Genomic DNA, 13,992 nt, shown 5'->3' with positions numbered 1-13,992 from the left:
CTCGGTGTCCTGTATGCATCTACAATTTGTACATCCATTTCCTTTTTTATGTCTGGAAAGTTTTCTATAATTATTTCATTCAATAGGTTGTTCATTCCCTTGGTTTGAACCTCTATGCCTTCCTCTATCCCGATGACTCTTAAGTTTGGTTTTTCTGTTATCCCATATCTCTTGGATGTTTTTCTCGTGATTTTTTTACCAGCCTTCCTGAGTTGGCTAGACTCTTTTCAAGATGATATATTTTGTCTTCATTATCTGACGTTCTGGCTTCTACTTGTTCTACTCTGTTGGTGATACTATCATTTGAGTTTTTAATTTGGGTTATAGTTTCCTTCATTTCTAAAATTATTGTTTGATTTTTTTTATAATCTCTATCTCCTGATAAAGATGCTTATTTGCTTCTTTTATTTGCTTCTTTTATTTGCTTGCGTATTTCATTTTCAATGAGTTCTTTCATTGTTTGAATTTGCTGTCTCATATCCTTTTTAAGATTCCATTCCATCTGTCTAAGGTATTCTTTGAGTTCTTTATTTGGCCATTTTTCTGATGCCTGTAGGTCCTCCTGTATATTTATGCTGTCCTGCATTGTTTGTACTCCTTTTCTTCCTTGCTTTTTCATGCTGCTTATGTTACTTCTTGCTTTGTTTGACTGCTAAGTTACTGTTTACTCCTATAAATTTATTTGGTTTTGTGTGTCTCTGGGGTCTCTCTTTTGTGATGGGAGACTATGACTAGAGATGATGAGTTTTGTTGCACTTTAGTGTAGATTCATTCTTTTCCTAAACTGTGTACGGATTCTGATGGCATATAGCGGTCTGCGGTTTGGTCTTGGGACTTATATTTAGGTCGAATAATGTGATGGTATTGAGGTTGGTATCTCTTGGCAACCTTGGAAGGTTGCTCTACTGACGAGGGATATTAACAGGAGAATGGTCTGGAGTATTTGGAGGAAGTTAAGGTCTTGGTAGCACTATATAATGTCCCGGAACATTGACCTGTATATATTTAGTAAATTACACATAAACAGCTTCGTATTGCTTGGGAGGAAAGGTATTAGAAGGGAAGGGAAGATGTCACTAAAGAGAATGAGAGTAAACAGATATAATTCAAGGAAAGGGGAATATGGAAATTGAAAAGACAAAAGAAAAAAATAGGAAATAAAAAAAGAAAGAATTAAAAAAATATAATCAAAAAAAAGTGAAAATAAAAAATTAAAAAAATACAAAAAATATTTTAAAAAATTAAAAAAGAAAAAAAATTAAAATTAAAAATTTAAAAAAAAAATGCAGTCTTAGAGTTCGATTAACTTCTCTTCCATTAGGTGGAGCTGTGCCTACCGGGCCAAGCTTCTCCTCTCAGTGCGGGGGAACCAATCACTGTGCAGCAGCTCCTCCTCCCCGACTAGGCGGGTCTCCACTCCTGAGTGCCTTGGGCCGTTTCTTGTGTCTAGTTACCTCGCCACTGGCCCCGTTCACAGGTGACGCTCACCACAATACTGGTTACGCGCCAGGTCTACTGCTCACGGGAGCCCTATCTTCTTGAACAACTGGGCACACTCTCCCTGCTTGCCAATCCCTCAGCCCCTAAGGTTGTGGAGCTTGGGGCTGAGAGCCCTCGGCGTATTTTGCTTGCCCTCCGGTACCCACACCCCTGGGAGCTGGTGCAAGAGACCTCAGTTGTCTGCGCTGGTGGGAGCGGTAGCCGGGGTCCCGCGCCACTCCTGAATCCCTCGGTCTGACTATCGCACTCACAGGAGAGCTGGGAGGGGCCCTTGAGGTTTCCCCGCTGTGTGGAGGAGGGCTAGGGGATTACACACCTGTCGCCGCTGGTATCAAGAAAGTTATCTCCTCCGCCGCCGCTTTCTGGTGACGTCAGTTCTCTGCCATGTTGATATCCCATGCGAATGGCAGCATTTTGTTCCCTTTGCCGGGTGACCAAAGCAACAGGTGGGTCCTGACCGGCCCTCCCAAGCCCCGTCTCAATCCTGTTGCCACTGCCTATGAAGGCTCGGTTGGTATTTACCTCCACAGTATTTGGCGGGACCCGGACTGAGAAGCAGTTTCCGCGGATTCTTTAGCACCAAGCCAGAGCAGTTTGTCTGCGAGATGCAGGCGAACGGGAGCCTGAATTCGGCCCCTACGGGCTCCATGTGTGTTCTGAGAGGCCCAGACTGTTCGCCCCAGATCGACGTTAGCTCAGCAATGCCTAGTGATCTTGAGCAAACAGCATTTAGACGATTTAAGACTCCCTATGCCTGCGCAGCTGGAGAGGTCAGAGACTTGATACCTCCATGCCTGCCGCCATTTATTATTGTTTTCAAAGAACTAATTTTAGGTTTTCATTTTCCTTGTTTTGTCTATTTTCTATTTCCTTGATTTCCTCTTTTTTATGATTTCATTTCTTTTACTTACTTTGGATCTAGTTTACTTCTTATTTTCCATTTTTAAAGAAGAAGCTGAGATCATTGATTGGGATCTTTCTCCTAATAGAGGCATTAAAAATGATACATTTTCCTCTAACTACTGCTTTACTTGTACCCCATATACTTTGATATTTTGTGATTATAATTCAGTTCAACATATTTTTTAAGATTTTTTTAATATGGACACAATATCTTTCTTTATTTATTTTCTTTGTTTTTATGTGGTGCTGAAGATCGAATCCAGTGCCTCACAAGTGTGAGTCATGTGCTCTGCTGCTGAGCTGTAACCCCAGCCCCAGTTCAGCATATTTTTAAATTTTCCCTTAAGAGTTTGTCTTAACCCATAGATTATTTAAAATCATGTTGGTTAGTTCCAAGTATTTGGGAATTTTTCTAGATATTGTTTATTTCCAACATGTCAGTTTTTTGGAATTTAATGAGATTGTCTTATAGTCCAGCAAAAAGGGCCTATTTTGGTGAATGTTGCAGGTTCATGTTAAGAAGAGATTGAGCATTCTGCTGTCATTAGGTATAGTGTTCTTTCGATTATTGTTAGTTAGAATCCATTTACATTTAATATTGTTGCCATCTTGGGGCTGGGGCTGTAGCTCAGTGGTAGAGCACTTGCTTAGCATGTATGCTGTCATGTGTCCAGTCCCTAGCACTGCAATAAATAAATAAACCTTGGTAATTTTAAAAATTCCATTTGTTTCTTTACTGCCTTCTTTTGGGTCAATGAAATATTTTAAACTATACTGTTGTGTATCATTTCAAATAAAAATACTATTTAGGCACACAGTTTCATTATGTGAATAATATCTTAAACTTGTATTCAAATTAGAGTATGCCAAGAGAGTTTAAGGGAGGCACATAAAGTGAATGGGTCACTGTGGTGCTGCAAACCAACTTTTACTACCAAAACTATTTGGTGCTTGTTCTGCCTTTCTTTTCCCATCCCAACATGGAACCATGACCTGGTAACCTTACATTTAACATGTCATAAAACATGTTTGTAGAGTATTTTAGTCAATATAACATGATCATTGCCTGTATACTGTCACTCTTTTTATGAGTGAGAATATGAATTTCCTTCCAATTAAATGTCAGACAAGTTTCATTTTTATGTAATCACTCAAACATTTAATTCATGAGCAGCTTTGTGTTGCCTCCAGAAGCTTTCGATTTAGATGAGAAGGCATTTTCATGATTTTATTATGTATTAATCTATGTTGTATTTTATATTATATAAATTTATTGTATATTTGTATAATTTAAAAGATAAATAGCAACACAATACTGTGTGTGACTGTTACAGATAAATGAAGTAGATAAAGATGTTTGGTTAATGAGAGAAACAGTTGCCTAAGCAAGGAAATTACCATGTTAGGCCCTGGCCACAAAGGATTCTCTCTACAAACTAGCAGCCTGCAAGGCATACATTTCTCTGACATTTTCTTGAATTTCCTAATAAACAGTATGGTTTTATTTATTTATCTATTTATTTAGCCTCTGACTGTCTACAGAGGTTCTTGATCGTTTATAATGAGGAAAAACTCTTACCTTTTTTCTTCTCTTTTCTTTTTCTATATATAGCTATAGATAAGTATCACATGATTATTTGGATTAAAATTTCATTTCAATTTGACTTTCCTGGTGAGAAACATTTACATCATTTTAGCCTTGTGAGCATGAATTGCCTCTCATTCTAGGTGTAATCAGTTTCTACTCTTCAGCATACACAACATTTTGTGAATAATATTCAGTGCAGAAAGAGATCTAAAAATAATTTGTAGGCAGCGTTTTGTGAGTAGAACACTGGCTAGCAAAAAGAACAAAGGCGCTTCAGGGTAAAGGTATAGTAGGTGGAGCATTTTATTTCATTTGCTCCACCAAAGAACTTGCATTTAGTGGAGAAGAAAAATAAACAAGAAACAGGCTTCTGCACCAGCTACTGAATGCTTCATTTCTCATCACTGTTAGTCACATGTGAACAGAACTATTGCAGTCCTTTGGGTGTGTATGACTAAGCTTACCCCCTCCTTTTTTTTTTTTCCAAAAGGCAAAATCCTGAATTTTATGTTTAAAAGCACAATGAAATGTTTTTTTTTTTTATTTCTGCAGTTCATTTTGGAATTCCCAGTCTTAAATTCCATTCATTTTCAGTAAGGTGGCAAAGGATGTATAATACATTGCATTTTTATGCCTAATAGCACTTCCAATAGCCCTTAATGCATATTATGTATACACACCTTTCAGCATCTGTTTCTACCTGACAGCTTACAGCACCAGGCTGAATCTTGTGATGAACAACTTGAAATGCTGAACACCATTACAATAGATTCTTATTGGGAAAAGAAAGCTCTTCTAGAGTTCCTTACTACCATCATCTGCTTGCTGGGGATTGAACCCAGGAGTGCTATACCACTGAGCTACATCTCCAGCTTTTTTTTTCTTTTTTTGGAGACAGAGTCTTGGAAAGTTGTCCATGCCTGCCTCAAACTTGCCATCCTGCTACTTCAGCCTCCAGAGTCACTGTGCCACTGTGCCACGCTCTTTATAATGTCTTTATTTTCCTTAAAAACAAAACAAAACACTTTTCCATAAAGATTTTAAAGTGATATATTTACCAGTACATAAAAGATGTCATGCTATTTTAAAAAAATATATATTTTTGTTACAGATGGATACAATACCTTTATTTATTTATTTACTTTTATGTGGTCCTAAGGCTCGAGCCCAGTACCTTACACATGGTAGGCAAGCGCTGTACCACTAAGCTAACCCCAGCCCAAGATGTCATACTCTTTCAATTAGTCTTCCAAAATAGGGATCAATTTGGGCTAATCAACTAAGCAGTTCTCTTGGGCGAGGATTAAAGCTTGTATTTTATAAAGGGCAATCCATTATACAACCATATTACTGACTATTCTTCAAAAAATATATGTATATAGAATTGTTAATATTAAGAATTGCTAGGATCCTGTCTTAATATGGTATTTATTTATTTGAATAATTTTTTGTATTAGTTCCGTATGAAGAATGAGATTTAATAAAGGCTTGTTTTCTTATTTTGCCACTACACTTGGGGTTTTTGGTATTGAACTATCTCCTAGAAATATATTTCCTAGAATTCCCAAAACAAAATAGTAAAATCTTTTTTAAAAAACTGTCTTTTGTATGCAAAATTCAGATTTTGGGCTTGTGTAATTTGGCCACATGCTAAAAATTAAGTAAGCACATACCCAACAAAGCACAGTTGGTGGAGGCTGTAGTTTATGAAAAATTCCAGCCAATGTTACCCACCCTAAACTTTCCTTTCTTTTGGCCTGAGAATAATTCAGAAGAGGCACTATCGTACCCATCTTTCATTTTTAAATGTTTGGTTTCCACGTCCTTTCTGAGGTTGTAAACCTGTAGGAACCAGTTTTGACTATTAAGCAATATACCATTTAGTCCATACTGACTAATTATTTGTGACTTTGCAGGTACTGCTGAGGATGAATGTGATTTGGAGAAATTATATTTGCTGCCTAAGACTAAGAAAGGTGCCACACAGATGCCACAGTGGTTCCCACCCAGTGGCCCCTCTGGGATCAAGAATTTTAACTGACCCATCCAAAGTTTTTGAGCACAATATGTGGTGAGTTCTCTTTTTTAGGTCTGATATTATGTATGTTTATTAAATATCACCAGTGATATTATTTAAATTTAGTACCAAGAAAGGATTTTAAAAACTATTGTTTTTATTTAGGTTGTAGAGAAAAGCAAGGGTAACCAGTCCTGACTTAATGTGTTTCTAGTTCTAAATTGCTTTGCTAATGAAATTGGAAAAGTGGAACTTCCCTAGTGCTTTAAGCCAGCCCTCCCTCCTTACCTCTGATCCTGACTTGCCAGTGTATTACTGGGTAGAGACTGGGTGGGAGGCTCTTTCCTAGGCAGGGTCCTCCTCTCACCCCACAGGCCCTTCATCTTTACAAATTGTTGTCAATCAGCCAATTGTATATACAGCACCTGCTGCTTCCTAAGCATCAGGGGAAGTCCCTGCTTTCAGAGAATCCAACACTATTTGGGAAGATAGGTAAATAGGTATGTATAGGAAAAACTGATAATCAACAATACCAAACAGTAAATTATGAGGGCCCAGTGAGTGTTATAGAGGACATAAGCCTTATGAAGAACAAATAAGTAATGTAAAACAACTTGTGTATGGGCATAGTCAGGAAGGCTTCTTAGAGTGAGCAGAACTAAAATTAGGATTATTTATTCTGCCTCCTGTTCCTGGCACAAAGCCTGACACAGAAATATTTGTTGACTAATGATTTGGATAGGTAGAGCTGGATTAAGGGCATTCTGAATGAGAAGAAAGTCATAAAACAGAGATGAGGAAGTACAAGGCATTTTTAGGAGACAATAAACAGGGCAGTTTGGCTTAAAAAAAGAAAAAGCACATCTAGGAGACTATTGAAAGATAAGATTGGAATGATATAGGCCAGATGTTAGGATGGGAGCAAGATTATGCATGGTCCTAAATTCATAGCTGAAGTACAAGATGCTATAGAGCCACCAAGGAGAAATGATTATATACATATTTGGTAACAATATGCTGGACAGATCAGCAGGGATAACTTGAAGCAGGAGAGAGCTAGTGAGAGAGCTCGTGAAGGAAGAATAAATAGAACTTGGTACTTGTACAAAATAAAGGAAAAGGAAGAATTTGAAGTTTTGAACTTAGGTCACTGCTAAGAAAATCAAGAAGTTAACTGATTTTTTATTTTGGAAAAAAAAGATGATGAATTTAGATGTAAACATTCAAATAGGCTTTGAGAAAAGGATAATCTGGTAAAAAATGTCCAGAATACAGAGACTGCTGCTGGGAAGAGGGAGAAAAAGTATCTGGGCTAGAAATGCAAAGTGGGATGTAATAGCTCCAGACAAAACTTGTTATCAGACTGCCTCTGGGGCAGGTCTATAAGACTGGGAAAGTGATTTGGGGACTTTCTTAATGTTTTTATTCCAACAGAATATCAGATTAAAAAGGAAGTTTACTGATCTTTTATTAATTAGTCGTATAGTGTGCAGTATGGTAGCCACTAACCACGTATGGGTTATAGAGCACTCTAAAATGTAGTTTGTCTGAGTTAAGGTGGGCTGAAAGATTTTGAAAATTTAGTATTAAAAAAAGGTAAATTATTCAATTTTTATCGAATTTCATATTGAAATGAATGAAATTTTGGATACATTGAGTTAAATAAAATATATTATTAAAATCCATTTTATCTCTTTACTTTTTTAACATGGCTACTAGAAATTTAAATTATATATGTGGCTCACATATATAATTTACTTTTTTGAAATTAAAAAGAGTAAATTAAATCATTTTGACTACCATTACCAGTATGGACAATTACTGTAGGTTGTGAGAAAAAATAGGCCCTTTTCCAGGCAAAGAGATCTCCAGAGGAACTTCTAGTCCTAGCCAAGATCCTCATTTACAAGGTTGGTTTTGTTTTTGTTTTTGTTTTTTCTCCTTCATTAAACCCTAGTGATTTAGTTGTCTATGTTCTATTTTCCTATCTGCTGCTACCTCCAGCTCTTTTGCCTGAAATTTTTGCTTACCTATTTAAATTTCTGTCTTGTCATCAACTCTTGGGAAAGCAAGGGTTCATTAGTCCAGTGCTTCTCAAACACTGAGGGTTAGCTTTGGGATGACTGCACAAGAATCCCTGGGAGAGTACCTTTGCATTAGGCCTAGAGATGTTGAGCATTTTTTCATGTACTTGTTGATTGACTGTATGTCCTCCTCTGAGAAGTGTCTGTTCAGGTCCTTGGCCCATTTGTTGATTGGGTTGTTTGTTCTCTTATTGTCTAATTTTTTGAGTTCTTTGTATACTCTGGATATTAGGGCTCTATCTGAAGTGTGAGGAGTAAAGATTTGTTCCCAGGGTGTAGGCTCCCTATTTACCTCTCTTATTGTTTCTTTTGCTGAGAAAAAACTTTTTAGTTTGAGTAAGTCCCATTTGTTGATTCTAGTTATTAACTTTTGTGCTATGGGTGTCCTATTGAGGAATTTGGAGCCCGACCCCACAGTATGTAGATCGTAGCCAACTTTTTCTTCTATCAGACGGCGTGTCTCTGATTTGATATCAAGCTCCTTGATCCATTTTGAATTAACTTTTGTGCATGGCGAGAGAAAGGGATTCAGTTTCATTTTGTTGCATATGGATTTCCAGTTTTCCCAGCACCATTTGTTGAAGATGCTATCCTTCCTCCATTGCATGCTTTTAGCCCCTTTATCAAATATAAGATAGTTGTAGTTTTGTGGATTGGTTTCTGTGTCCTCTATTCTGTACCATTGGTCCACCCGCCTGTTTTGGTACCAGTACCATGCTGTTTTTGTTACTATTGCTCTGTAGTATAGTTTGAAGTCTGGTATCGCTATACCGCCTGATTCACACTTCCTGCTTAGCATTGTTTTTGCTATTCTGGGTCTTTTATTTTTCCATATGAATTTCATGATTGCTTTCTCTATTTCTACAAGAAATGCCGTTGGGATTTTGATTGGCATTGCATTAAACCTATAGAGAACTTTTGGTAATATCGCCATTTTGATGATGTTAGTTCTGCCTATCCATGAACAGGGTATATTTTTCCATCTTCTAAGATCTTCTTCTATTTCTCTCTTTAGGGTTCTGTAGTTTTCATTGTATAAGTCTTTCACCTCTTTTGTTAGGTTGATTCCCAAGTATTTTATTTTTTTTGAAGATATTGTGAATGGAGTGGTTGTCCTCATTTCCATTTCAGAGGATTTGTCGCTGATATACAGGAATGCCTTTGATTTATGCGTGTTGATTTTATATCCTGCCACTTTGCTGAATTCATTTATTAGCTCTAATAGTTTCTTTGTAGAGCCTTTTGGGTCTGCTAGGTATAGAATCATATCATCTGCAAATAGTGATAATTTAAGTTCTTCTTTTCCTATTTTGATGCCTTTAATTTCTTTCGTCTGTCTAATTGCTCTGGCCAGTGTTTCGAGAACTATGTTGAACAGAAGTGGAGAGAGAGGGCATCCCTGTCTTGTTCCAGATTTTAGAGGGAATGCCTTCAGTTTTTCTCCATTCAGAATGATGCTAGCCTGAGGCTTAGCATAGATTGCTTTTACAATATTGAGGTATGTTCCTGTTATCCCTAGTTTTTCTAGAGTTTTGAACATAAAGGGATGCTGTACTTTGTCGAATGCTTTTTCCGCATCTATCGAGATGATCATATGGTTCTTATTTTTAAGTCTATTGATGTGGTGAATAACATTTATTGATTTCCGTATATTGAACCAGCCTTGCATCCCAGGGATGAATCCTACTTGATCATGGTGTACAATTTTTTTGATATGTTTTTGTATCCGATTCGCCAGAATTTTATTGAGGATTTTTGCATCTAGGTTCATTAGAGATATTGGTCTGTAGTTTTCTTTCTTTGAAGTGTCTTTGTCTGGTTTAGGTATCAGGGTGATGTTGGCCTCGTAGAATGAATTTGGAAGTTCTCCCTCTTTTTCTATTTCCTGAAGTAGCTTGAAAAGTATTGGTATTAGTTCCTCTTTAAAGGTTTTGTAAAACTCTGCTGTATACCCATCCGGTCCTGGGCTTTTCTTAGTTGGTAGTCTTTTGATGGTTTCTTCTATTTCCTCAATTGATATTGGTCTGTTTAGGTTGTCTATATCCTCCTGACTCAATCTGGGCAGATCATATGACTTAAGAAATTTATCTATGCCTTCACTATCTTCTAATTTATTGGAGTATAAGGATTCAAAATAGTTTTTGATTATCTTCTGTATTTCTGAAGTGTCTGTTGTGATATTGCCTTTTTCATCCCGTATGCTAGTAATTTGAGTTCTCTCTCTTCTTCTCTTCGCTAGCATCGCTAAGGGTCTGTCGATTTTGTTTATTTTTTCAAAGAACCAACTTTTAGTTTTGTCAATTTTTTCAATTGTTTCTTTTGTTTCGATTTCATTAATTTCAGCTCTGATTTTCATTATTTCTTGCCTTCTACTTCTTTTGCTGTTGTTTTGCTCTTCTTTTTCAAGGATTTTGAGATGAAGTATGAGATCATTTATTTGTTGGTTTTTTCTTTTTTTAAGGAATGAACTCCAAGCAATGAATTTTCCTCTTAGAACTGCTTTCAATGTGTCCCATAGATTCCGATATGTTGTGTCTGTGTTTTCATTTATCTCTAAGAATTTTTTAATTTCCTCCTTGATGTCTTCTATAACCCATTGATCATTCAGTAACCTATTGTTCATTCTCCAAGTGATGTATGCTTTTTCCTTCCTTCTTTTATCGTTGATTTTCAGTTTCATTCCATTATGATCAGATAAGATGCATGGTATTATCTCTACTCCTTTATATTGTCTAAGAGTTGCCCTGTGACATAATATATGATCTATTTTTGAGAAGGATCCATGTGCTGCTGAGAAAAAAGTGTAACTGCTTGATGTTGGGTGGTATACTCTATATATGTCAATTAGGTCTAGGTTATTAATAGTGTTATTGAGTTCTATAGTTTCCTTATTCAACTTTTGTTTGGAAGATCTGTCCAGTGGCGAGAGAGGTGTGTTGAAGTCTCCCATGATTATGGTATGGTGGTCTATTAGACTCTTGAACTTGAGAAGAGTTTGTTTGACGAACATAGCTGCACCATTGTTTGGGGCATAAATATTTATGATTGTTATGTCTTGTTGGTGTATGGTTCCCTTAAGCAGTATGTAGTGTCCCTCTTTATCTCTTTTGATTAACTTTGGCTTGAAATCTATTTTATTTGATATGAGTATGGACACTCCTGCTTGTTTCCGAAGTCCATATGAGTGATATGATTTTTCCCAACCTTTCACCTTCAACCTATGTGTGTCTTTTCCTAACAAGATATCCTTTAGCCGTCCTGACTTGTCATACTCCCACACAGTGAAGCAGCACACGGGGGTAATGCACTCCCCTCGCCGCCATCTTCCAAATCCTCCGCTTTTGGTAATTGTTGAGCAGCCAGCCAGGTTTAAGAATCCTTGATCCAGTCCAATGACTTTCAGATTTTTTCTCTCTGCCTTTCTTCCTTCCTTCCTTTCCTTTTTAGTGCTGGGATTGAACCCAGGGCCACTCACTGAGCTACATCCTCACCCCTTTTTATTTTTATTTTGATACATGGTTTTACCAAGTGGCCCAGATTGGCCTCAAACTTGTGATCCTCCTGTTTCAGCCTGAGTAACTGGGATGCACCACTGTGCCTGGCTCAGACTTTTCTTTAGCAGGAGAACTTTTTTCTAGTGAAGTTTTTATATGACATCTCAATATTTAAAAGGTAAAAATCAACCTGTTCTGAATGAAGCACATGGAGGCCTGGGACATAAGCAGCTCCACTTTTTTCCTTTCCCACATTCCATTACTCTACCAGCCTGGAAGATCTTCAGAGCTCTGCTCTCACAGTTTGAAAACCTCAAACTAGTCCAGACAGCCATCCTTCTCCATAGCTTGCTCTCCAAGGGGTTATCCAGCCTGCACTGGGATACCACTAGTAACCCCCTCCTCCAATAGATATATACTATAATAACAACAGTAAAAATTATTTCCTTCAAGAGAAAAGGAAGTAGCAGCTTCACTTCATCTCCCCACACATCCTTATTTCCACCTCCTATATTTTTTTGCATGAAGATTTGTTATATATATTTGTTTGTTTTCTCCTTCCTTCAAGTCCAAAGTTCTGCCTAAAAGTTTTCATTTTCTTCCTTGTTTTTTTTTTTCTTCATATTTAAGAATAACATTTCCACTCTTGCTGAATTTGACTTTTTACGGACTGTTTCTGTGAAAGTACATGTCAATTTTCTCTTACAGATGTTGCTCTGAATTATATGTAGTTCATTTTTTCCTCTAGCCTCTACTTTGTATGGATGAATTACTCTTTCTATGATCCTTTTAAAACATTTTCTTAACAAAAATATTCCATTTTATTCAGCTTCTAATATTCTGAGACAAATTTATCTTCCAGATTTTAGATATTTGTATCACTATATTTGTCAGCCTGTAGTCTTGATTTTAAATAATTTAGTGAAGTGAAATTCACATAACATAAAATTAACCATTTTAGAGTGAACAATTCCATGGTGTTAGTTACATTCACAACTTTATACAACCAGCGCCTCTATCTAGTTCCCAAACATTCCCGTAATTCCAAAGTGAAACCCCTTGTCCATAAAGCACTTATTCCCACCCCCTTACTCCCAGCTTTTGGCAACCACTAATCTATGTTCTATCTTTGTAGATTTGACTATTCTGTATAATGGAATCATACAATATGTGACCTTTTTGTCTGGCTTTTTTCACATTGCATAATATATTGGAGCTTCCTCTACCTTGTAGCATATTCTTTATTTTTTTTAAGGCCAAACAATGTTTCATTATTTATATATACCACAATTGTCTTATTCATTCAACTTTTAAAGAACATTTATGCAGTTTCCACCTTTTGGATCTTGTGAATAGTACTATCAACACATGTATACAAGTTTGGATCCCTGCTTTCAATTTGAGGAGGTGTATACCTAGGTCTAGAATTGTGGGGGTCACATGGTAATTCTATGTTTAAGGTTTTGAGCCATTGTCAAGCTTTTTTTCCATAGCAGCTAGAAACAGCTGGACTATTTATTTTACATTCTATCTTTACTCTTTTAATTACACTTACTGTATTTAAATCATTACTGGGGAAATACTGACCAGAAATGATATTCAAAATGCTTTTGAGACATGACCCAAAGGTCTATCGTTATTAAGCAGCTTACACTGTTACTTGGGAAAATCATTCCCCATTCCACATTATTTCTAGTTTAATTGTGTGGGAACTTTTCAAGATATCCCTGAAATTTGTAAGGAAGCAACAAGCATTTGTGTTTATCTTATGACTAAAGTAGCTAAGCCTGTGGGATGATCCCTAGTTAAAAAAAATACAGCTTACTTCATGAACCAGTACTTAGAGACATACTTCATTACACATTCATAAAATAGGGACAGAAGTTGCCTGTACAGTTTTTACCATGTGAGATGTGTACCTGGGTTCCCATTTGTTCTATGCTACTGTGTTTCCATTTCATTCTCTTTTTAAGTATTGGGTAGACTAAGTTGATTTCATGACTCATGGAAAGGTTATAACCTTTAGTTTAAAAAACACTGAGCTAAGCCATTGTCTGTAGACCCAAGGTAAGACTTGGATGTTGCAACATTATTTCTGTTGTATAAGCCATTTAAATAATAGGATGTTTTTCTGATCTCAATAAGGTTCAGATTCTAAGAATTCTTTAATATTACATAATTTTCCTTATATAATCATTGTATGATCATCTGACTGCTCTTGCCCTATTTCATACATCGTAAATATTTTCTTTGACTTCCTCCATCATCACATTTATTTTGAGAGGCAGTAGAGTACAAATGTTGACATTACAGACTTAATGGTTACCCAGCCTTGGGAAGCTACTTAATATCTCTCTCTCTCTCTCTCTCTCTCTCTCTCTCTCTCTCTCTCTCTCTCTCTCTCTT

At 36.7% G+C, this 13,992-nt stretch overlaps 1 protein-coding gene across 3 annotated transcripts in view; it reads left to right on the top strand.

The window, feature by feature from the left end:
- Mettl8 (methyltransferase 8, methylcytidine) overlaps positions 1–13,992 on the top strand; it is a 90,883-nt gene that overhangs the window by 33,393 nt on the left and 43,498 nt on the right. For all 3 annotated transcript variants that reach the window (XR_007350989.1, XR_007350988.1, XM_015479310.2), the window contains exon 2: positions 5,908–6,062. Coding sequence is in view for 1 of the 3 variants with exons in the window: in XM_015479310.2 (XP_015334796.1) it covers positions 5,920–6,062 (143 nt within the window). In the remaining 2 variants the exon portion in view is untranslated. The remainder of the gene's footprint in view (positions 1–5,907; positions 6,063–13,992) is intronic.

Source organism: Marmota marmota, unplaced genomic scaffold (genome assembly GCF_001458135.2).
Source record: "Marmota marmota marmota unplaced genomic scaffold, marMar, whole genome shotgun sequence".
Classification (NCBI taxonomy): Eukaryota; Metazoa; Chordata; class Mammalia; order Rodentia; family Sciuridae; genus Marmota; species Marmota marmota.
Note: the sequence above shows the minus strand (reverse complement) of the source record. Positions and strands in the feature narration are given on the sequence as shown.